This window comes from Agelaius phoeniceus, chromosome 13, assembly GCF_051311805.1.
Source record: "Agelaius phoeniceus isolate bAgePho1 chromosome 13, bAgePho1.hap1, whole genome shotgun sequence".
In the NCBI taxonomy this organism is placed as follows: domain Eukaryota; kingdom Metazoa; phylum Chordata; class Aves; order Passeriformes; family Icteridae; genus Agelaius; species Agelaius phoeniceus.
The window spans coordinates 18,270,954-18,295,454 of NC_135277.1; the positions used below are offsets into that span (position 1 = coordinate 18,270,954).

General features: G+C 44.9%; 1 protein-coding gene across 9 annotated transcripts in view; it reads left to right on the top strand.

The window, feature by feature from the left end:
• MYO9A (myosin IXA) overlaps positions 1-24,501 on the top strand; it is a 179,029-nt gene that overhangs the window by 81,773 nt on the left and 72,755 nt on the right. For all 9 annotated transcript variants that reach the window (XM_077185319.1, XM_077185321.1, XM_054641970.2 and 6 more), the window contains one exon: positions 2,301-2,390. In XM_077185319.1, coding sequence (XP_077041434.1) covers positions 2,301-2,390 — 90 coding nt within the window. The remainder of the gene's footprint in view (positions 1-2,300; positions 2,391-24,501) is intronic.

Genomic DNA, 24,501 nt, shown 5'->3' on the forward strand with positions numbered 1-24,501 from the left:
TGTGGGGAAGCTGTAAGTGCCTCCATGGCCTTAGTCATCAGCACGTGCTGAGTTTTTATTTAGAAAGCTCCAGTGGCTCCTCCCTGGCATCAGGAGTCAGCTACTTTCATGCTGTGACCTTGAATGCAGATCAGGATGATTTGGTTGCCCCTGTGGTGCTCATCAGAGGTGATGAAGGAATTGAGACCAAGCTCCACTGGGTGGTAATTGCAGAGAGGGGCCTGGGGAGATGCAGGGATTCCCATCCTTGCCAAGAGTGTTTTTGTACAAGATGATTTAATGGGATCTCCACAGGGCAGGAGAAGAAGGATGCACATCCCCAGGTTCCCTGCTCCAGAGAGCACGGAGAGAAAGATCCAGAGTGACCATGAGCTGGGGATGGTGAGGGATGGCGTGGGTAGTTGTTTAAATTGCTTAAAATCCCTGTGTTTGCTGACAAATCTGGGACTTGGAAGTGCTTATGTTGTTGAGGAATATTTCTTTGGACTGTTTTGATTAGGAACCATCTGACACCCCTCTGCCTTGCTGCCTTGGATAATTTAAAAAAGCCAGCATGCTGGCTGTGGGTTTGCAGCATCCCTGAAGGGGATAATGGATGGTGTGAAACTCACTTTTGTTCCAAGTTGTGCAGTTGAGGGAGAGCAGCTGATAGTCCTACAGTCAAGAGCTGCTGGAAAAGTGTCCACAGAGCTGGAAATTACAAAATCACATATTTTGGTGAATGTAGAGGAATAGAAACCAAATGTGGAATCTTGCTATGGATCTCTGGATGAACCAGAAGATTCTTTTTTTCCCTGCTTGATTTTGAAAGGTAAAATCAGATTGTAGGAACTGGGAGCTCCTGAGTAGTGCTGAGCTCTAAAGAAATGAACCTTGAAGTGTCATTTCCAGTGATAGAGACCTTGCTGGCAGGTGACATCATATACAGGTGACCTGATGGATTCTGATTTCCACAGCAACAAGTTCTTGTTTCAGGAAGAATCAGTTATATAAAAACTCCCTGGGTTTTATCAGGGAGACTCACATAATGGTAGTTTTGGCAGAAGGAGACTTTTGTACAGAAGGGCATCATTATTGCTATGGTTTGTGAGATTCCTGACCTTTCACTGTCTTGTTTGCATTTCCTCTTCATACTAATTCCTGGATGAAACCTTTAAGTCAAAGTAGGTACATAGAATTGTTTTAGTTGGAAAAGACCTCGAAGATCATTGAGCTCAATTGATAGACCTCTATGTTTCCCATTTTCCTTGTCAAAACATAAATGGTTTCCCTGTGATAAAAATATGGCCTTGGATGGCTTCAGGAATGTGAATTTTGAACAGTCAGAGATGTCCAGAGGAGGTCTGGTGTCTGCATGGAGTCCTTCAGGTAGGATAAGCAGTTTGTAGAGATTTCAGTTTAGTTTCTCTGTGTCAATCCACATCCATTAATTCTGGGCTCCAAGATTCCCACCCAGCCTCATGATGTCTTTTTTGACTTGGAAATTTAATGAAGATCAGTCAATGACTCAAAGTCTTTAGGTCTAACTCATTTATTCTGGGAGAGAGGACACCTGAATTCCTCAAAGTAAGAGGGTCTTGATTGGGAAAGTGGCTTTTCCCCAACAGCTGCAGGTACCACTTAATTTGTCAGCACTGTTTTCCTCTTTGCTGAAGTGTCTGTGTTTGCACAACTGAGTTTTGTTCTGCAGACCTGTGAGGGCTGATTAGAGACTGTCACCTCACCAGGAACTGGGGCTTTAGGAAGTAAACATCCAGTGCCAATAGCAGAGTAAATATCAGGTGCTTTTCCAAGGGTTCCTTCCTCCTTCTGACTCCTCCCCACCCTTAAAAGCACAAAAAAAAACCCTCCTTCACTTGGATATCTCTGAAACTGATGACACTGCTTGGCTTATTCTGGAGTAATTTGTATGATTTCATCTTGACAATGCTGGAAAGTTGACTTATTTTGCCAAGAGAAAGTGTGGGAGGGAGGAGCTGTACCGGGAATAAGGAAACCAATGGGAAATTGCTACAATTGGGATGCTGAATGCAGAAAATCAGGTTCCTTTGAATACCCTGGTGTTAGGTTTCTGATGCTGGGTTTATGTGCTGAGTTGGCTCCTCCCAATGGCATGTTTTTACCCATTGAACTTAACTCTGCAAAGGCTGGCAAAAGTGTTGGTGTTTTTTTTTAAATTAAATTTTGCTATCTGGATATGTTTACACTGAATTTTATTTTAAGTTTAGCATTTTTTAAACTGGATTTAAAATTAAAAAAGATCACTAGAATAATCATTAACATCTGTACTTTTGTTTTAGGTGAAAGAAGAGATGCTGTTCGAGGCCCTGGTGACCAGAAAGACAGTGACAGTGGGAGAGAAGCTGATTTTACCATACAAATTGGCAGAGGTCAGTACATGATATTTGTTATTAAAAGGCAACTCTTGGAATGGTTTTCAATACTTTGAGATGCACACTCAGAGTTTTCTTTCAGTTTTTATTTATTTATCTCAAAATAATGTCGGAGAAGCTAATGGGTGTCCTAATCTAGGAAATTATTGACTTTTCTTCAATTCCAATCCTGGAAGGCAGGTTTGTACTTTATTCTGATGGTTTGTAAGTGCTTTAATGACTTGTGGTTGTGTGAGAGTTGTCCAAAGCAGAGCTATGCATTGCTGAGTGTGTGTGGGTGCAGGTGTTCATCTCCAGATGTCATTCCTTAAGCTGGAGAACTGATTCCACAGCACAGTGCTGACCCAAGACTCCAGGGAATTTTTGCTGCCTTCTCGAGTGCCTGTGGTAGTGTGGCTCTTCTATGGCAGGAGGTGCAGATCTCCATAGGAGATTCCCAGTAGCTTTTCCTCAGACCTCTCAAAACCTGGCCCCTTGTGTGATGCTTTGGAGCAGCCACAAATCCATCAGCTTCTCTTAGACTCCAGTGTAGTTATGTGGGATTTTCAGAAATTCTGAATTCTATTCTGTGGCTGGTAAAGAGAAACAATTTTTTTCCTCTTATATTCTTCAAAATACATCAGTTCTGTTCTGCTGAACTGCTTGTTTTGGCTATTTCTGCCTCTAATCTTCTTGTATCCCCCAGATTAGGAACACTGAGCATCACACCACACTTGGTCCCTCTGCTCCCTCTTGTTGTAGGGTTGTGTGAGAATTCAGAGCACCTTGAATAGCATCTAGAGCAGCTGTTGTGTCACAAATAACTAAACACATCACGTTGTCACTGGGGGTCTGCTGGAGATAGTTTGACTCCTTTTTCCAAGGGGGTAAAAAATACATTTTCTCCCACTTTGAGGGTGTGTTTGAGCTCAGTAACTGTTACTGAGCTTTAATCTTTAGAAATGAAGTGTTGCCTTTGTGCAGATGTGAAATGTGCCCTAACAAAGGGCACACAAGGGCTCTCTGGGTCTTTCTGATGGACATTTAATCAATGTGGTGTTTCTACTTTTTTCCTTCATCTTGGGCACAGACATAAAAAATAGCTAGAAAAGTTTAGAACTGAGCTATAACTGCCCTTCTGCTGGAGGGTCCTTAGAATATCATAGAGTGGGCTGGGTTGTAAGGAGCCCTAAAGATGGTCTTGTTCCAAGCTCCTGCCTTGGGCAGGGACAGCTACCACTGGACCAGGTTGCTCCAAGCACCATCCAACCTGGCCTGGAACACTTCCAGGGATGGGGCAGCCACAGTTTCTCTGATCAACCTGTGCCAGGACCTCACCACCCTCACAGGAAAGTGTTTCTCCCCATGATCCCATCTCTGTCAGTTTGAAGCCATTCCCTCTTGTCTTGTCCCTCCAGGTCCTTGTCCCAAGTCCCTCTCCATCTCTCCTGGAGCCCCTTTAGGTGCTGGAGCCTTCTCTTCTCCAGGCTGAACAACCTCAGTTCTCTCAGCCTTTCCTCACACCAGAGCTGCTCCATTCCTCTGATCACTCTGGTGCCTCCTCTGGACTCTCTCCAGCAGCTCCTGTGCTGGGCTCCAGGGCTGGGGCAGCTTTTGAGGTGGGGTCTCACCCGAGCAGGGCAGAGGGGCAAAATCCCCTCCCTTGCCCAGCTGCCCAACACCTGCAGTGTATTGACACAGCTGGGAGCAGTCCTGCCTTCTGCTGAGCTGGAAGACACCTCTGTAGAACTAGAGTGGCTCAGCATGAGTTTCTCAAGTGCTTTCCCAAATGTTTTTGGTGATATGGCTGCACCCAAATCCCACGTGTCCCCCTTAGAAAGGTTTATCACCACTATCAGCAGAAGAAAGGAAAGATCAGGGTGTGGTGGCTGTGGGGGAAGAGAAGGAGCCAGGCTGCTTTGGGAATGGTTGATGTGATCTCCGTGACAAAATCATTTTGGAAGAAGCTGTGAATTGTGTGAAGATGAGCACCTCCCGTGCCTTTTGTTTACCTCCTTACTTACATCGTCAGCATCCTGACCACCAAATTTTATCCAGCAGTGACCTCTCTCTGAGAGCAGGTTCACTGCTCACAGAGCAGAATTTGTGATGCTCCAGCTTGAACCTCCCTGTGGTAAGAGGCCTTCTCCTGGTCTTCCTCTGGCTCAGGGAGTAGGAGGAGTGACTTAAATTCAGATCTGTCTGAATCAGGAAGGAAGAATGGGATTCATTTGACATTTGGGACTTCACAAAGACTGCTGATGTCTGATAATCCCCACTCATGACTCACTGGGCTCTTGGGAATCAACGGGCTGGTTATTCCTGTGTATTTAACAAAGGAGCATTATAGTTGGCTCCAAGGGATGGAGCCATTGAGGGTTTGAGGATTTGCAGACATGGGTCTCCCACCACGACCTCTGTAGCTCATGGGCAGCTGCCTTTCCTGATGGATACAGCAGCTATTTTATTCTTCAGATGCCTGTGGGTTTTTTCATAGCTTGGTACACTGAAATTTTCAGTGGGGTTTGTCTGGAAAAGTCTCTGCTCCACAGACTCTCACAGAAAGGATTGCATAATGCCATTTTGGCATGTCCTTGCTTCTTCACACCACCAAGAAGAGCAGGTGGGATCTGCCAGTCTTCAGGTTGCAAGAGAGGTGGGAGATGCTACATCCCTGGAAATGTCCAAGGCCAGGTTGGATGGGGTTTGCCCATGGTATGCAATGGGTTGAGACCAGTTTAAGGTCCCTTCCAGCCCAAACTGACTGGGATTCCACATAAAAAGTTTGAGATTTAGGTTTGGGATGGGTTTTGAGCTTTGATGAGGTTCCCATGTGCATCTGCTCCATTCTGGAATGTTTCACTTTCTGTACTCGGCACAGGGGCCGACATTTGCCCATCCCTTTCATCAGTGTTGGAGCATGTGGAGATGACAACTCTGTGCAGAAATGCTTTTCATGGAAAGTGAGTGTGATCATTCCATGATCCCAGCCTGGCTCCTGACAGATTTGTGCCCTTAGGGTCCTGCTGTGACAACTCTCACCCCCTTTAATAGTCTTGAATGGGCAGAGTTGGCCTGAAGGGATCCTTCCCTTTGGTATTTTGGAGTTTCAGAGCTGAGACTGGAGTTTTATTTTCCAAGCCAAGCCTTTTCTCTTCCCCTTCTCTGAGCTGCAGCCCCAGAGCACATGGAGAAGCTGACTTAGTTGGATTTGCAGTGATGTCACATTCCTGGCTGGCTGCACGCTCCTGCCTTCTTGTGTGCTGATTGGAAACACAGTCCTGTGGTTTGGGGTTTCTTTTTTTTTAGAAACAGTGGTTTGGACGCTTGGCAGCTTGCTTGAAACATTCTCTTTCAGTTCTGAATTGATACCAGACTGACTGCTCCTGGTTCTGTTCATCTCTGCAGTAATTTGGGTAAAACTATATCTTTTATTCTGGCCTGTTTTGGGTAGAAGGTACTGCAAAGTGAGGACAACTTGTGGATGGACATCATGGAATCACAGATGGGTTTGAGTTAGGAGGGACCTTAAAGCTCATCTCATTCCACTCCCTGCCATGGCAGCAACACCCTCCGCCAGCCCAGCTTGCTCCAAGCATTGTCCAGCCTGGCCATGGACACTTCCAGGGATGGGGCAGCCACAGCTGCTCTGGGCACCCTGTGCCAGGGCCTCCCCACCCTCACAGAGAAGAATTTCTTCCCAATATCCCATCTATCCCTGCCCTCTGGCAATGGGAAGCCATTCCCTGTGTCCTGTCCCTCCATCCCTCGTCCCCAGTCTCTCTCCAGCTCTCCTGGAGCCCCTTCAGGCACTGGAAGGGGCTCTTGAGGTCTCCCTGAAACCTTCTCTTCTCCCAGCAGTTGGAAACCTGCAGTGTTGAAGGTGAAGCTGCAACTGGGAACCACCAGTAAATAAACCTGTTTATTCATATTGTGCTTCCTCTCTTAGGACTTCTTGATGGTTTTGCCCCAGGAGTTAAGTTGGGCTTTTCCCTCAGGAATAATGTGCCATTTTAAAGTTAGGCAGAAATATTGATTTTGTCAACTCTGTGTTTCTTTTAATAAAATCGTGACTTTTTGATTCTTGCCCACATATTATTATTCTGCTGGATGATCTTGGAGGATCCAAGGACTGGATTCTAATACCTAAAGGGGAAAGCTCCAGAGTGAGTTTTTACAAGGGCCTGGAGTAACAGGACAACAGGCTGAAAAGAAATGGCTTCAAACTGAAAGAGGGCAGGGTTAGATGGGATATTGGGAAGGAATTCTTCTCTGTGAGGGTGGTGACGCTCTGGCACAGGGTGCCCAGGGAAGTGTGGCTGTCCCATTCCTGGAAGTGTTGAAGGCCAGGCTGGACAGTGCTTGGAGCACCCTCACCTAGTGGGAGGTGTTGCTGCCCATGGCAGGGGGTGGAATGGGATGGGCTTTGAGATCTCTCCCAACTCAAACAGTCTGTGAATCTTTGATCTAGATCAGGTATCAGGTTAAATGTAACACTGAAGTCCAGTGAGGAGGTGGGATTCCAGCAATTAAACCAGGGTCTCCTGTGTGCCAGCAGTTGCTGGTCCCATTGTCTTCAGCTGTGCAAGTTCTTCCCAGCAGAGAGAAGATTTCATTTTACTTTATTTGACCCAGGAGTGTTCAAGGTGTGTGGCAACAGCACCTGCACGAGCAGGGCCATAGGTAGGAGCAAATAAATAGTTGTGAGCCAAATGCCAGGATGGGATTCTAAGTGTCCCAGTGCCCATCCTTGGGGTGTTACAGGGTTTGTGGGATGAGCATGTGGTTTTTCAGGAAGACTCCACAAAGCATAATGTGCTTTTCTCATCGTTCAGTAACTCATGGTTTATTGTTTAGAGGTTGTGTCTGACCATGGTATTAACATTCAAGTACATTCCCAGGTCACTGGAGCTACAGCCCTTTCTGAAATTAAGGAGAGGGCAGACAAGGGGAGATCTGGTTTTACAGGGAAAAAAAGACTATTTTGTTTTGCCTCTCGTGGCTGTGGCACCGATGGCAAACGTGCTTGATTTGGGACCCTGCAGGGAGCTGCCATCCTCTCTGGCTACACCTCTGGCAATCAACGACACCACATTCATAAATAATGCTTGCACTCATCTCTGGCAGCTGCCTCTTATCTCCTGAGCCACAGTGGCTCATCTGCCATGGAGCTGCCTCTGGAACCATCCATTTTCCCTTTTATAGCACTGGATGGTGTTTTAATGCAGTGTTTGAAACAACTACACAGTTTGGGCGAGCACAAAGGTTTAGAAGCTTTAGGCTATAGATAAACTTAGGGAAAAGGCTGCACAGACATGAAAGGCTGCACTTGTGTGCTGAGGTCTTGGGCTGTTGTCCAAAACAGCTGCCAAAGACTTTATGAGAAGTGAGATGGTGCATTAATGGAGCCAGCAGCACTTCATGGGTTTGCAGAGAAATCACAGTGCAGCGTGTGGTAACAGTGAGCTGGAAAATTCCACTTATCATTTAGCAATGGGGAGGACCCTTGGAAAAGGTCATGGGTGCAATCGAGCCATCAGTGGTAGTAGTGGTGCTTGGACTATTTTGATTCAGATCTGCCTTGAGAATTGGGCATCTCTGCAGCCCCAGCCATCTTCTCCTTGATAAAGCAAAATACAGCAGGCATGTAGCTGAAAAAGGGAGAAATGGGATTTTAATGGCAGCAAAGTAACATGCTGTGGGTTGCTGTTGCCCCTCTCGAAGTGCCCCTCAACTCCAGACTCTGGGCTCTTTTTTCATACATTATTATGTGCATTTTTGCAGTTATACTGAGGTAGGAAAGTTTCACAAGCCACAGTTCAGGTGTTCAAAAAAAAAAAAGATGCTCTAAATATCGAGTGATTTGACTGATATTGGTAGGAGACACGAGGGAGCAGAGCACTTCAGTCACGTCTTTGTGGAGAACTTGGGGGTTGTTAGAAATCTTTCTCTTGATCCTGTTTGTAATCTGAGTATCATCTTAATCCATGCAAGGAACTGCTCTCCTGGGCCACATCTGTCTTCCTGCTTCTATCTAAATAATCCAAGGAATTCAGGTTTTTTCCATCTCTGCTCCCTGCAGGTCTCCAAGGCCATTAGAACATGCCTTGACTCATCCACTCAGTTAACTCTCTTAAATCCATCTTGGTTGGTGGTTCCATCCCTTTCCATCATGCTGGAGACAATCCTGAGCTCCACAAGCATCCCTGCCTGGTTTCCATCCCATCTGTTCTGTTTATCAGGCTGGTGTCCAGCACCTGCTTGTCTGTTTTTCACCAGTCTCTGCATTTTTTCCCTGTTTTTCATCCAATGAGACAAAATTCATTATCAAAGTAAATACATCTGTTAGCGAGCTCTGTTTTACATTCCTCCAGGAAAAAAAATAAATTCCATGATGTTTTCAATTCATTAACCTCATTTAACCAATACGGTTGATATTTCTTAAGCAAGTGACTTTGCTAATAGACATTATTTTAGCAGATCTTTATTATTTTAAGCCATTTGTGATCAAGGACATTTTACCCTAAGGGTTAGAAAGCATTAATTCACACTTTTGGGAGAAATCTGATGCGAAATTGTGCAACAGAAGGGAAATAAAAGATGTGAGACAACTTCTTGGTCAACAACTGACCTGATTCTTGCCTTCCTTCAATTCTAGAGAGCTGTTGGGAGCTGGTTGTTTGTTGTGATGGATGTCACTATAAGCATGCCCTGTATTTAACTGAATGTGTGTTCAGAATTGTAAGTGGAAACAGGGTGTCTGAAAACTCAGAGGAACTGAAAGGGACTGAGTTGTACCTCCAGCAAGGCACTGCAAGCAGCTCTTGGGGAGCAGATGTTGGGCCAGCAGCCCCAAACTCCCCCAGAACCAGGGCAGCAGGGAGAGGGGGGATTCTTCCTCTGAGCTGCCTCAGCCCCGGGGTCCCCAATATCAGAAGGATGTGGAGCTGCTGGAGAGAGTCCAGAGGGGGGCATGGAGAAGCTCCAAGGGCTGGAGCCCCTCTGCTCTGGAGCCAGGCTGGGAGAGCTGGGGCTGCTCACCTGGACAAGAGAAGGATCCAGGGAGAGCTCAGAGCCCCTGCCAGGGCCTGAAGGGGCTCCAGGAGAGCTGGGGAGGGACTGGGACAAGGGATGGAGGGACAGGACAAGCGGGAACAGTTTCCCATTGCCAGAGGGCAGGGTTAGATGGGATATTGGGGAGGAATTCTTGGCTGTGAGGGTGGGGAGGCCCTGGCACAGGGTGCCCAGAGCAGCTGTGGCTGTCCCATCCCTGGCAGTGTCCAAGGTGAGGTTGGACAGGGCTTGGAGCAATCTGGGCTGGTGGAAGGTGTCCCTTTGCATGGCAGGGAGTGGAACTGGATGACCCTGAAGCTCCTTTCCAAGCCAAACCTGTCTGGCATCCCATGATCATGTCTTTGTTCAAATGGCCAGGTGCTCTTTAGCAGCTGGGTGCTCCATGCTGTTACATGGCCGTGGAAGGTCACCATGGAACTGTTCTGTGACTGTGTCCAGAGCACCCAAATTACAATTAAATCTGTGAGATGCTTTTCATTCTGCATAAGTAGGTGCAGCTGTAAGTGCATGTGAAATCAGCTCATGATTAGTTGGAAAAGCAGTGATGCAGTTCAGGTCAGATTTACAAACCAAATATTCAGGCTCCTGACAATCTGTGCAGGATTAGGCAGGGGGTGACAAGCACTGAACCTTGTGTTTTGGTGACAGCAAAACAGGAGAGAAAAGTCCAGGTGTTCTGGAAACATTTGCTGAGGGCTCCACAGCTTTGCTTTCATTGTCCTTTCATCCTCTCCTGTTCATTGTCTCTGGGTCTGTGCTGGCTCAGCAGAGCCAGAGAGACTTTGTGGAGTGGGAGGAGAGTTGGATTTGTGTCCTTTGGGAGAAGGAGAGAACCTTTGGCCAGGAGTGGTGGGCCAGACACATCTTTCTCTTCTGGTGCCATAAAATCATTAGATTTTATTTTTTCACGTCACCAAGTGTCATTTTACCTGGCCCTTCTTCAGCTGGGATGAATTTTTGCTGAGGAATACAAGACACTTGGAATGACCATCACAGGATGGTTTTTTGGGATGATAAACTCTGCTGTGTTAGGGACTTTAAATCAGGGAGAACATCTCATTTTCAGCACAAACACTTAATTTTCAGCCCCATAACACTTAATTGGCAGAGACACAAGGTAGAGAAGCCTTGTGGAGTGAACTGTAATGAGTCAAAAAGTATTTAATTACAGCTAAGAACTGAGTGATGTTTCATTCTCTATATCCTTGTAGTGGGACTGGCTGATGCCTTTTGCAGCCCATTAAAAGGGAGAAGAAATTGAGTTCCAGGGCCAAATGGCAGAACATTACCTAAGATATTAAAAAAAACCCAAAAAAACAACAAAGGAAAAGATCATAGTTGCAATTAATCACAAGCCTGAAAATATTCAAGGAGAGAAAGTGGGAAGGAGACAAAATAATTAATAGCATGAAGAAATGAAAATTCTCAGTCCTGAGGTACGAGGACAGGGACACTTAATGGAACAGAAAGCAGCAGAACTGCTGGAAGCACCTACTTATCCCAAAACCCATTAGCTGAGGAGACTCATTGTCACCACAGGTTATTAACATGAGGAGCTCAGCAGGAGCCCTTTGAAGAGCTGCTATGTAGATGAGTGGATTCAGAATTCACAGAAAAAAATATTAATGGAATAAAACTGAAAGCCCACAAAGCTTTTAAGAGCCAAGCAACTGTCTCTGCTTCAGGACATGAGGGCAACCTGGGAGGGTGGAACTTCAAAAGAAACCTATTTGTGGGGTGAGGTTTCTCACTTTTCCCTTGGAAATGCACATCCTCATGTGCAAAAGCTGCTGCAGTCACTTTTCTGCTCCGTGCCACCATGGAAATTCCTGTTTGTTAACTGTGTTCCTGCTCTTGATTTGGCACTGATGTCTGGGAAAACAAGGAAGACATTGGGATTCCAAGATTCCTGAACTAAGTCCAAGATCAGGACTTGAGGAAGGGAAGTGCTGACTTTTCATGGATTGCTCTGCCTATATCCCCCTCCAGCTGCCAAAGCAAATCCATTCTCAGCTCTTTAAAGGATTCTTTTAATTACATCTGATTACTCAAAAGATGCTTTATTGTCACAGAGTTCCTTTAGTTACTTAAATTTCTACTAAAATCATGTGAAAAGTTTTCAAGGAATGCAGACAAACCATTCCTGTGTTAGTTAGCCAGCTCTTTCCACAAGGGGTGTAGTTTTGGTACATTTGCTTGGAATATGGGATTTTCATGTGTAATCCCAATCTGAATAAATTCAGGTTGATTTTTTTCCTCAGCCAAGGGCTGTTGGTCAGTGGCTGAAGGAGGAGGAGGTGTGGAAGTTCTGTGGCTGGATAGGGTCTGTTGCACAAGCTTTGCCTCTACAGGGGTAGCAGCTGAGGTGTGATGAGAAACAACTTCTCTTTGGGGAACCTTGCAAAAAAAAAAGGTGAAAATAACCTGGAAGGATGATGATGATGATGCACTGGCAGAATGAGTTTGTCTACACTTGCCCTCTGCTTGGGAAGGACCAATCTCAAGGCAGGATTTGGCTTTTTTTAAAAAAAAAAGGTAAAAATAACCTGGAATGATGATGATGATGATGATGATGATGATGATGATGATGATGATGATGATGATGATGATGCACTGGCAGAATGAGTTTGTCTACACTTGCCCTCTGCTTGGGAAGGACCAATCTCAAGGCAGGATTTGGCTTAAAACAAGGCTTGAGGGCTGGTTTTGGTGATTGATTATTGGACTCCTTGGTGAGGATCCCAGTACTTTGTGCCTGTAAGTGCTGAGCAAATTTCCCTAAATGTGTCCTTCTCACATCAGGTCACACAACTTCCTCCTGTGACACAAAGTAATTTATGAATTGGTTTTTCTACTGGTTTTGCTGTGAAAACATGGGTGGAATGGGAGCTCAGTTTGTGCCGTTGGCAGAACAGACTCTGGATGCAGCAAGGTGGAGGAAAACACATTTTGTCATCAGTGGACCTTTCAAACTTGGCTGCCTGGTGGCTCTGTTCTCCTGCAGCTCTGTGGCAGGCTCAGGATGGCTCTGTGTGAGCATCTGTCCCTAAGGGATGTTCCACATGTCTCCTTTCATCATCTTCTCCACAGGAGAAGCAAGAGCTGCAGCCTTGTTTTCTGGAAGGGTTTAATTTCATGAAGAAAGTGAGTTTTTTTCCCCTTTTTTTTCCAGTTTTGATTTGTTACAGATGACACTTTCTAACCACAGTGCCCAAATCCAAAGGCTCTGAGTGAAATCTTTTTAGGAAGATGATGCTCATAACTGCCTGGCTCCACGGTCAGCACTCAGAGAAAATCTCTAACAAGATTTGTGTTGGTTTCCTTTGCTCCTGGCTCTGCTTTGGGGGCTGTTTCTGAAAAGCATAACCACAATGTGTTCCAGTCATCAGCTGCACAGTGACAATATCAGAGACAAGACTTGAAATCAATTCTAAAAATAAACAGGCAGGCTCTGGCCTGGGATGGGGATGGGAATGGGAGTGGTTGGTCTCCCATGTGTCCTTTCCCAAACCTGCCTCCCACCAGTGGGGACTCAATAGCTAGATCTTCAACACAGCCAAAAAAGATTTTCTTATTGTTTTTATTTGAGGTTTTCCACATCATTTTCTGTGTTTGCACCCATCTAATGAGAGGAAGGATGAGTAAGGAGAGAGCAGTTGCAGGAGCACTCTGATACTTTCTGTGCTACTCAGAAGTCACAGGAATTCACAGAAGCACACAAACCATTGCATTGGGAATGTGTGTGAGATAGTGTGGGGATCACAGAATCACAGGGTGGTGTGGGTTTAAAGGACCTTAAGGATCATCTAATTTCACCCCCTGCCATGAGCAGGGACACCTTCCACCAGCCCAGGTTGCTCCAAGCCCTGTCCAGCCTGGCCTTCAACACTTCCCAGAATGGGGCTTGGAGCTTCTCTGGCCAACCTGTGCCAGGGCCTCTCCAACCTCACAGCCAAGAATTCCTTCCCAATATCTCATCTAACTGTGCCCCATGGCAGTGGGAAGCCATTCCTCCTTGTCCCCAGTCCCTCTCCAGTTCTCCTGGAGCCCCTTCAGGCCCTGGCACGGGCTCTGAGGTTTCCCTGGATACTTCTCCTCTCCAGGTGAGCAGCCCCAGCTCTCCCAGCCTGGCTCCAGAGCAGAGGGGCTCCACCCTCAGAGCATCTCTGTGCCCTCCTCTGGACTCCCTCCAGCATCTCCACATCCTTCTTGTGTTGGCCCCTGGGCTGGAGGCAGCTCTGCAAGTGGGGTCTCACCTGAGCTGGGCAGAGGGGCAGAATCCTCCTTTCCTGCTGCCCACACTGGGGAATCAGCCCTGGGGCATGGGAGAATTTGGGCTCCCAGAGCACACAGATAGCTCACATGGAGCTTTTCATGACCCAGAACTGATCTAGCACTACATTCAGCCCCTTGAGTGAGTCTGAGCTACCCCTATGTGTGTGGAGAATTGTGGTTTCCTGCTGTTCTGCTCCCTTCCCTGTTGTGACCCAACATATTTGGTTTCCATGCCCATCCATGTTCTGTGTCTGGGATGAACCAAGCAGCCTTTGGGGTTCCCCCTTGGCTCACAGGGGTGAGACAAGCAGGATTAGGGTTTTTTTTTAAAACAGAGGCTTAACACCCAGAGGAAAGTGCTCTTGCAGGATATCAGACTCAAGCCTAATCCCTGACTTGGCATGCAGGAGTGTTATATCATGCTTGGGCGGGAAAAGTATGATGTCATTTTCCACACTCATATTTTATCTGAACATCTTATTAAAACCCTGTCATTCTCCTGGGTCATTTCCCTAAAAGAACTCAGATCATCAATGCACCACTCTGGCTTCAGCCCTCAAGAAAGGTTTTTTAGTGATTTTTATGTACAATTAAGGAGGAGGAAAAATATCTTTAAGGGGCATCATTGAAAGAAAAGGAGTGAAAAATGCTTTTTTAAAATTTTTGATTACAACAAAAAAGAGGAAAAGCTGGCTTAAAAGTAGTTTGACCATTCTGTAAAGGTTAATTTTAATGCTTTAATTCTATAAATGTACCTGCAAAGGAAGTACTTTGAAAAACAACAACAAAGCACTGGAACCTTGTGCTATCTCTGGCTCCCACCCTCCCGGCTGGCTGCCACATCCTGGCAGAAACCTTCCACTATCACCCTGGAGCTGGGAGGCAGCAGGTTGTCCTGCCAATGGATTTTATCCAAGGGATGCAAGTGTCAATGATGTTTTCCAGAACTTAGGGGTGGATTTTCCAATGAGAAAAAATAGCCTGTAATGTCATTCCCATACAATGCTGCGTGGTGCCCCAACATAACTGAAACACAAAGGCACTTCAGGATTTTGTCACTAAATCAGGTGTAGAAGTTCTCACATTCAGGAGGAGGTTTAGGTATTAGTTTCAAATTTTATATTACACCTTCTTTCTAATTCTTCTCTCTCCTCTTGTACCAGTTTCTCAGTACCTTCTACAACCACCTTGGACCAATTGGTGCCTTCACAATCACCCTCCTTGGACAAAGGTCCTTCTCCAACCTGCCAGTCTGCATCAGTCAGAGGCATTTTAAGAGGATTTCCCAAACCATACTAACACCCTTCCTAAAAATCCTGATGGGACAAGTCAGTTCAACAAGTTTATCCAGGGAGACAATTTTCCAATGTCATCATATCATCAGGTTGACAAGGAAGTCCTTCAAAGCTATTTGCTTACTTGCAACTCTAGGAAATGATAAACCACTAGTAATTCATTTAAAAAAATATTATTTCCAAAAAGTAATTCAAATTATTTTAATATCACAATGTTCTCATCCTGGATTAGTGTGTTCATCCTGCTGGTCATGGATGGAGTGGGACACATAGCATGGGAGGGAATTCTTCCCCTCTACTCTGCCCTCATGAAAACTCACTTGCAGAGCTGCCTCCACCTCTGGAGTCCCCAAAATCAGAAGGATGTGGAGTTGCTGGAGCAAGTCCAGAAGAGGCTACAGAGATGCTCTGAGGGCTGGAGCCAGGCTGGGAGAGCTGGGGGTGCTCACCTGGACAAGAGAAGGATCCAGGGAGAGCTCAGAGCCCCTGCCAGGGCCTGAAGGGGCTCCAGGAGAGCTGGAGAGGGACTGGGGACAAGGGATGGAGGGACAGGACAAGGGGAAATGGCTTCTTACTGCCAGAGGGCAGGGTTACGTGGAATATTAAGAAGAAATTCTTGTCTGTGAGGGTGGTGAGGCCCTGGCACAGGTGCCCAGAGAAGCTGTGCCTGCCCCTGCATCCCTGGCAGTGCCCAAGGCCAGGTTGCTCCAGTGCCATCCAACCTGGCCTGGCAGGAGCTGTCCCTGCCTGTAGGCACCCAGTGTGTGGTGATTGGGAGTGGAGCCTCATCCCCAGTGGGTGCAGCTGTGAGCAGCAGGTGAGCAGCACTGCCAGCAATGAGCCATGGAGTGCCCAGGGGCACTGAGCAACCACAAAGGGAGCAGAGGGCACCCAGGGGCAGTGCATAAATACAAGGGGTATAAAAGGTTGGGCTAAAGAATGGGAAGGGCAGATGTTTGCAGCTTTCTGGTGTGACATGGTGTTTCTCTGTATGGGCAGATGCCTGAAGCCTTCTGAAGTGGTGTGGTGTTACTCTGTATGGGTTGAAGCCTCCTGAAATTGTGTGATGATGCTCTGTGTATCATGGCCACCTGACTGTGATATATGCTACAACACCTGCCCATGGCAGGGGGTGGAACTGAGTGATCCTTAAGGTTTTTTTCCAACCCAAACCATGCTAGGATTCTATAAATGAGGTACTAAACCCTGCATTTGGACCAGAAAAGTGATTTAGTCCTTGTCTGATTCCAGCAGCTGAGAGATTTCTGTCTGCTTCCTGCAAACCCAGAAATGTTCCCCCAGTTTGGGTGCTGAGCCATTGATGCTCCAGCAGGGTTTGTGTGTGGTGCTGCTCTCCTTCCTCACCACCCTCCTCACTTTCTGCTCTTTCCCTAATTCAGCTCTCACAGCCATGTCTCTCCCTTCCTTTGTTGTTACTCCATCTCAGCACAGGAGAGTCAAAGCCAGCAATCCTCCCTCAGCAGTTCTGTCCCTACAGTCACAAACCCAAGCTGCAGCCGCTTCCCATGTGGGCTTTTTCAGCCCTCCTGGAGCAGCAACAGTGTCAGAGATAAAAACTGGATTTTTGTAGTATTTTAGTACATGTGGTCTCCACTCCTCTGACATGAGCACTATGGGTTAAGTTGTATCTGGCAGTCCTAAGCTCTATTCAAATAAAAGTGTATTTTCAGTTTGCTTTTTTTCATCTCTTAATTAGTGATTGCTGTAGATCATCATCTCTGAGATGCCCCCATGGGCTGTTTTCAATTGTCTGCACATCCAAGGCTCACTGAGAATGGGGGCTTGGCCTCTGTTCCTGGTCATTAGATCTCTTCAGGTGATCCAAATCAAGTGCATTAGGAGAGCTTGAATTCCTCCTCCTTTTGCTTGCTCTAATCTTGGATAAATCCTATCCCTCTTCACAGTGGGATTATTAACACTTGTCAATATGTGTATTTTTTTAAAAAGCAAGCACAATTTTAATTTTTTTAATAAAAACTGATTTCTTTAATCATTTACTTGCATGCAGCATGGTTTTGTTGAATACTTGGAAGCAAATAAGAAAACTCATACACTCTTTTCTTGATTTTTTTCCCCTACTTGGAAATTAAATATGTCATTTAAACCCACAGAAGTGATGGAAGGAGGGAGATTTTCATCTGAAAAGCCTAGGTAAATACCATGGGTAAAATTCAGTAAATTGTAAAATGTAATTTTTTCCTCTGAGCCATATTGGAGTGAGACATTTGTGTTACAGTAAGTACCAATATAATTATGAAGCCAGATTTCACCTTAGAGAATAAATGGGGGAAAAATGGGAATGGCTGATAAGGATTTCAAACCAGACATCAAATGACAATGAAAATCTAATCCTGTTTATGATAATAGCTCACTAAATAATTTCTGTGGTAGGATATCAACAGGTTTCTGAGATTTAATGCCAAATCCTATGAGCAGAAACACCAGCTGATTAATCAGAGAATGTGCTGAAAACTTATTCCACCTATTAACATAAAAGCAAACAAATGAAGGTCCCACATAGCCACTAAAACCACATATCCAGATTTGATTTTTTGAGGGATTTCCTGAAGAGGAAGAATTCTACTGCTATTTTTTTTTTCCCAAACATTTCATTGGAAGCACCTTTCATCCTTGTATAGAAATTATAGGAAGCCCATCAAAGGCCCTAAGGGAAAAGGGGATATTTCCTCTCTTCCTGTGTTCAGATCCGATTTTCTGAAGAGAAGAGGAATCTCTGTTTCTTCTCTCCAGCAAAAGAAAATGCATTTTGTGGTGCCTAACTTTACTTAAGTAATGGAACACCTCTTCTTTATGTATTACACCAAATCCTGCAAACTTCACACCTGGAAAGAAACATTTCTTGTCACCTTGGAATGACTGTAATTGTTTCAGTATTTGTTGATAAGAGTCTGAAAGGGGAATGTGTGGCTTGTTTTCCTCCTGGAGAGCAGGAAACAGCTGCACATGTTCCGGAAGAGTTGGGGGGTCACCAGGAGAGAATGAATCCATAGGTGACTCCTATGGCTGTATCAACATCATTCCTATTTTAACAAATTCAATTTTGGAGCTATTTGGAGAAAATTACAAGGAGTGTTGCTTGTAAAGCCATATTTTTTGGGGTGGGTGGGTGGGAGTTGTGCACTGGTAGGGAATGCTGGTGCTGGCAATGTGTTTATCCTGTGTGAACAAATAATGGCAATATTGTCCATAATGGGATGCACACACACAGTCTCCTGGGAAAATGCTGGAAAACTGGAAGTAAAAAGGACCATGACCAATCTTGTGAACTGTACAGCAAAGCACTGAGTTGCCTTTGAGGCTAACAAGTCAGGCTGCCTTCTAATAAATCTTTTCTTCTAGATCCAAGGAATTTTCCAGAGCTGTGCTTGAAAAATGGCATTTAAATACCAACTTTTCAAGATCTCATAGCTCCTAGAAAGTCTGGAGTGGGTGCACTGACCTTGCACCCATATCTGGGATGAAAAACTGGGATTTAACAATATTATGTTGATCAGAATTGTTAAGATGCAATAATGTTGTGTTGACCAGCTGAGTCTGTCAGCACATCTTTATGGATGCTTCCTAGATTTGCATAATGCTGAGAGATGGGATAAGTGCTGTCACAGTTAATAAACTCCATGGGTATTTAATCCTCATTAGGGCTCTAAGTGGTTTTGGTGCTCGCACTCACTTTCCAGTTGTATTTAAATCCACTTCTCATTAACTGAGGCTGTGCTCAGGGACTGGGGTCTGAGCCCCAGCTCTGAGCACTGTGCCCTTCCCTAAGGTGCATTTTTCATAGCACAGATAGTGCTGTCCAATGTGTGTGTGTGTAAAAAGGGCATCTTTTCTATGAAAAACAGGTTTGGGTTTTTTTGTCTTGCTTTTCTTGAGAGCAGCATGATGGTGCTGGCTGCACTCTGGAAGTGTCAGTGATGTTGTGAGGCTCAGAAACCCTCCTAGGCAAACTCAGGTACCTACATGGCTGTGCAAATATAATATTAAGTTGTGTTTTGATGATCTTAAGAGCTGCCTAAACCAAGTATCCATCCATCACCTTTCTCCTCTGTCCTGGATCAGTCTGTGCTGTCCTCCACATTAGTTATGAGGGAAGATGGACAAACCTCTCAATGAGCTGAGATGTTTGAAGTCTTTAGAGACCTGTAGCTGTCTCATTAATGCCACTTTGGAATGATTCTTACTCAGAATGGCTTAGTGCACCAATACCCTGCTCTTCCTAAGTGATGTAAAAGTGATGAGCTTTGCTTTGTTTTGGTCTTCTAATTTTCTGATTTGGTGTCAAGCAATGCCCTGATCAGAAACATTTTTCATTTTAGTCTGGCTCTTTTGAAACACAATGTTAGAGGAAGTATTTATTGGTTACAAAAGCCCTTCATCCATGGATTAGTTTGGGTCAAAAATGCTTAAAGCTGAACACCAGAGGTCAGTTTCTGTTCCAGATACTCTCCATGGTTGGGTTGGTTTGATGGGGTCATTGAGAAGAGGGTCTGTCTCTTGTATTTCAGTCCCACTCTGGGTCTGGGGTCCACACTCCAGAAAATGTTCCTCTTGGCTATGGAAGGGTGTGACTAAAACCACAGAGCTTCCAGCAGCATCTTGATGGCTTTGGCCTCAGAGAACATCCTGAGCTGAGAGAGGCCCACAAGGATCATCAAGTCCAACTCAGTGGGATCCCTTTGCTTTCTGCTCCCTGGCACATCCAGGCACTGAGATATTGCTGCAATTTTTGCTCTTTGCCTTTCAAAGTCCTTCAGCACTTGTTTCCACCCACCCTCTGTTCTCTGGGCTTTGTTTATTCCCCTTAATCTGAAAAATGTAAAATATTTGAGGTTTTGTTGTTCAAATTCAGCTATTGCTGCTCTTGCTCGTGTGTTAGGTTAGTCAGCAGTAAAAACACTGAATCTAAGAAGGATCATGGTGGGAACTTAGAGCAAAATCATGTGAAAATGTCTATAAAAGGTTAGCTGAGCATCTTGGAGTACCCTGCTCTGCCAAGGCCACCACTGACCCATGGCCCCAAGTGCTGTCAATCCCTGCAGGGATGGAGTCTTCACCATTGCCCTGAGCATTCTGTGCCAGTGCCTGACCACTGAGCCTTCCCTGACACAGATTGAGGCCATTCCTTCTTGTCCTGTCCCTCATTCCCTGGCATCAGAGCCCAGCTGGTCCCCCCAGCTGTCCCCTCCTGTCAGGAGCTGTGCACAGCCAGAAGGTCCCCCCTGAGCCTCCTTTTCTCCAGGCTGAGCCCCTTTCCCAGCTCCCTCAGCTGCTCCTGGTGTTCCAGACCCTTTCCCAGCTCTGTTTCCATTTCTGGCTCCAGCCCCACAATGTCTTTTTTGTAGTTTTCAATGTATAAGTTTGGTGGGGATTTTCTGTGTACCAACAAATATTTTGAATAATTCCAGCTTGAAATTTCAGTCCTCAGCTAAGTGCAGAAGGGCAGGAGTGAGGGATCCTGCCTGGAGGAGGGGGTGCTGTGGGATGGCAGCAGACAGATTTGTTTAAATATATTTAGTGACTTTGTAATCTCAGTTCTTAAGAATCTTCTGTGTGTGTACAAATGTGTTTTACAGAGACTTTTAATTTGAGCAAATTTGGGTTCCTGAGATTACATCTTTTCCAGCCTCTAAAACACAGGCTGCTGCTGCTGGCACTGTAAGTCCTTGTTCCAAAGCACTTCAAAAGCAGATTTTAATTCTTAAGCCTGTCTTCCCCTTGTTCCTTTTAACAGAAGATGTTTCCAGAAGTTTATCTATTTTTAAGGTGGCCTGAATCTGATGCTGATCATGACAAGTTTCAGTACAGTTAATTTGGCAATGAAATCTTACAAAGAACTCAAATATGTTTATCAGGATCTTAACAAAAGTTGGGCAACCCAACAAGTGGAGTTTCTGGCATATAATAAATAATATATAGATCCTTTCTAGCTTGATAAGCAGGAAAGTATTGATTAAAACCTTGTCTGTAGTTTATTTCCTGATCTTCTGAGTCAAAGCACGTTTGATCTGTCTCAGTTTGGAATCAGCAATATTTTTGTGTGGGTGCAACATATCCTGCTCCCTTTGATCCCCAGAGATTTATTTTGGCATTGCAACAGCTATTTTTATTTTGCTTTGTGAGGGAAATAAAAATGGTTTGATGAGTATCACCATGTTCCAGATCTGCCTAAATGTCATGTAAGGAGACTTGTGGAAGAGACCAGAAGCTGGAGGTGTTGACCTGAAGACAAGCTGTATGTGATGTATGGGATATAGTTCAGAGACTAGAATTAATTTAGGATATGTAGGATAGTACAGAAATCAATGATTTCTCATTAAATAAAGCATAAAACTTTTTTTTAAATGCTCTGCTGCAGCTCCTGAATTTGAAAAGAAATAATATTCCCTGATGGTCTCCAGACTGGGTAGTTTTGGAATCTGTTTAGGATAGTGAGGGGCTATATGTAAAATGTGACATCAGTGAAGATCTATTGTTAAAAGTAAATATTTTACTGAAATGAAATAAAAAATTCAAATAAAAAAAGCCCCCCCTAAACCCTGGGTCATTTAAAATAGGTTCATTTCAGTCCAGGTATTTTTTAAATGGATGAAGGCAATGTGCTCCATCTACTCTGTATTCTCAATATGTTGCTTTGCCAGGAGTTTCCTACCAGCTCTTAGGATTAAACCATTGCTTCTAAAAGTGGCTGTTGAACACTTTGGTGTTGTATTTGTGGGAACACTTAGGTGTATTTGTATTTGTGCCCTGTGGCAGGAAGGAATGACTCTGACTCCATGTTCTTAGAAGGCTAATTTATTACTTTATGATACTAGAATATATTAAAGAATACTAAACTAAATTATACTAAAGAATAGAGAAAGGATACAGACAGAAGGTTAAGAGATAATAATGAAAATTTGTGACTGCTTCCAGAGTCCTGACACAGCCTGACCGTGATTGGTCATTAAGTCAAAAATAATTCACGTGAAACCAATCAAACAACCACCTGTTGGTAAACAATGTCAAACACATTCCAAAGCAGCAAAACACGGGAGAAGCAATCAGATAATTCTTGTTTTCATTTTTCTCTGAGGCTTCTCAGCTTCCCTGGAGAAAAATCCTGGGCAAAGAGATTTTTCAGAAAATATGATGGTGACACTTTGGGATCTGGGCCACTGATTGTGGGACCCAAGCATAGCAAGGAAATCACCTTTCCATGTAGCTGAGGCCACTTTAGGAATAAGAGCAGTGGCTCATCCCCCAGCCTGCACATTCTGGAGGAAACTGGGCAGTGCTGGTGTCAGGGAAACTTCCCAGTCTGACCATTCAGGAGACTCGTGGCAGTCACACTCCCAGCATTCCTCAGCACTGGAATGGTGCAGGATTAATGATATCCTAGGGGTTTTTTTGGAAAAAAAAAAAAACAGGGACATTCAGGGATGAAGTCCTGCACATCCCTGTAGCCTCTAATAAAAAGTAATGAAAAGTATTGTGACATAAACCCATATATGATGCTGTAGGAGAAACAACTGTGTTCTTTTTGGCTTTAAACAGAGATGGAGTTTGTTTTTAATTGCACGTTGGAGCAATTAATTGGGCTGGTTTATGCCAGGACAAAGCATTAGGGCAGTGAGAGGCATGCCTGGATTTTGGCCTCGGGTCTTTCCCCAGAGACTGATTTTTCTGTGGCACTGATTGTCTTCCAGCTTAATGAAAAAAATGTAGATGGAGCCTTGAATTTTCTATTAATTGCTGAGATATTCTCTCACATTTGAGTAGATTTGAATAAAAAAATTAGATAGCAATCTCCCCCACCCAAACAACCCATGTTGCTTTTAATAAAAACAGCCAAAAAACTCACCCCAAACCTTTTTCATCAGTAAAGAAAAGAAAAAGCAGTTAGTGAGAACTGGAGCTCTTTGTGTTTGAAATGCAGGCTGCTTTCCAGCCCTTGTTGGAGAACTCCAGCATTTCAAGAGCTCACTCTTTCAAATTGCTGTTTTGGTCTGAGCTGCACCAAGATCCTCTTGGTCCTGTTGCTCACCTGTTTGCATCACATGCTTGTTTTCAGTTGTTTTTGGGCAAGGAATTCCTTGCTAATTATGGCCATATTTTGTAGTTTCCTTGTGATGTCACTTTTTATTGCCACCACTCTATGGTTAGCAGTGTACAGAGGCTGTGAGCATCCTCAGCCATAGAATCATGGAATTGTTCAGGTGGGAAAAGCCCTCTGAGCTCATCCAGCCCAACCATCCCCCCCAGCAGTGCTAAGGCCACCACTAAGCCACATCCCCAAGTTCCACATCCACACCTCAGTTAAATCCCTCCAGGAATGGGGACTCCACCCCTGCCATGGGCAGCTGTTCCAATGCCTGACAGCCCTTTCCATGAATAATTTTTTCCTAACATCCAACCCAAATCTCCCCTGGTGTGGACTGTGTTAATCCTTTCTCCTATTCCAGCTGCACAGGGAGAGGAAGTGAGACCATGTGCTTAATAGCAAAACATTGGCAGAACGGCTCGTGGTCATGCTAAATGCTGCTATCTCTGAAAATCAAGGGAAAAAGAGGTGGGAGTAAGCTGATAAAAGAGAAATGATGCTACATGAGCTTTATTCCTTCACTTGGGGTCAGTGACATGGGGCCACTCAGATGATGTTCCTCGAAGGGAGCGTTGGTGCGAAGGATTTCGAGGCAATGTGTGACAAGCCACTGATTTGTTACAGTTCAGGGTTTAATTGAAATAATTACATGGGAATCTTCTGGTTCCTTTTTTATTCTTCTGCAGTGGCTAAAATGAACCAGAATTTAGTAGTCATGGCTGGTGCCATAAGTTTTTTGGGTGATTAATATGTACCAAAGCTCTACTCGTGGTGATAATTGAAACCAAGCAAGAATCTCAAGCAGCAAGAACAAAGATAACCTTTAAATAGAAATTCCTGCTTTCTGGGTCTCTATGTAGGTGCCTGTCCAAAAGCCCAGGGATCTTCCTTTGATCTCAGCTTTCATCCCATCAAGCAGAATCTCTTTGATCCTGGCCATGGTGAGGATGACCCTTTCTCAGCGCTGTTATTCCTCTCTCTGGGAGAGCTGCTGGAGGAGTGCTGAACCTGCCTGCCATGATTTGTAGCTCCCACTGGTGGTACCTGGAAAACTTCAAGTTTTCAGGAACCCTCAGATTTACCAGAGGGGTTTTTAACCTCCCTTTTTGTAGCCCTTCTGCTGGTGCCAGGCACTGCCTGTCCTGGCCTGTGCTTTCACATCTCTGGCTGTCACTCCTGTGCAAAATCCACCCTTCTCTTTCCTTCTCCCCCAGGAAACTTTTTAAGGATCTTGGTGAATTTATGATATTTAATGTGCGTATTTATTTTCTTTCCTTTTGCCACCAGTGAAGGGATTTGTGGTGTGATCTTGTGTATCATCCACTCAAATGCATGAAAGAAACCAAGCCAAAGCCAGGGGCAC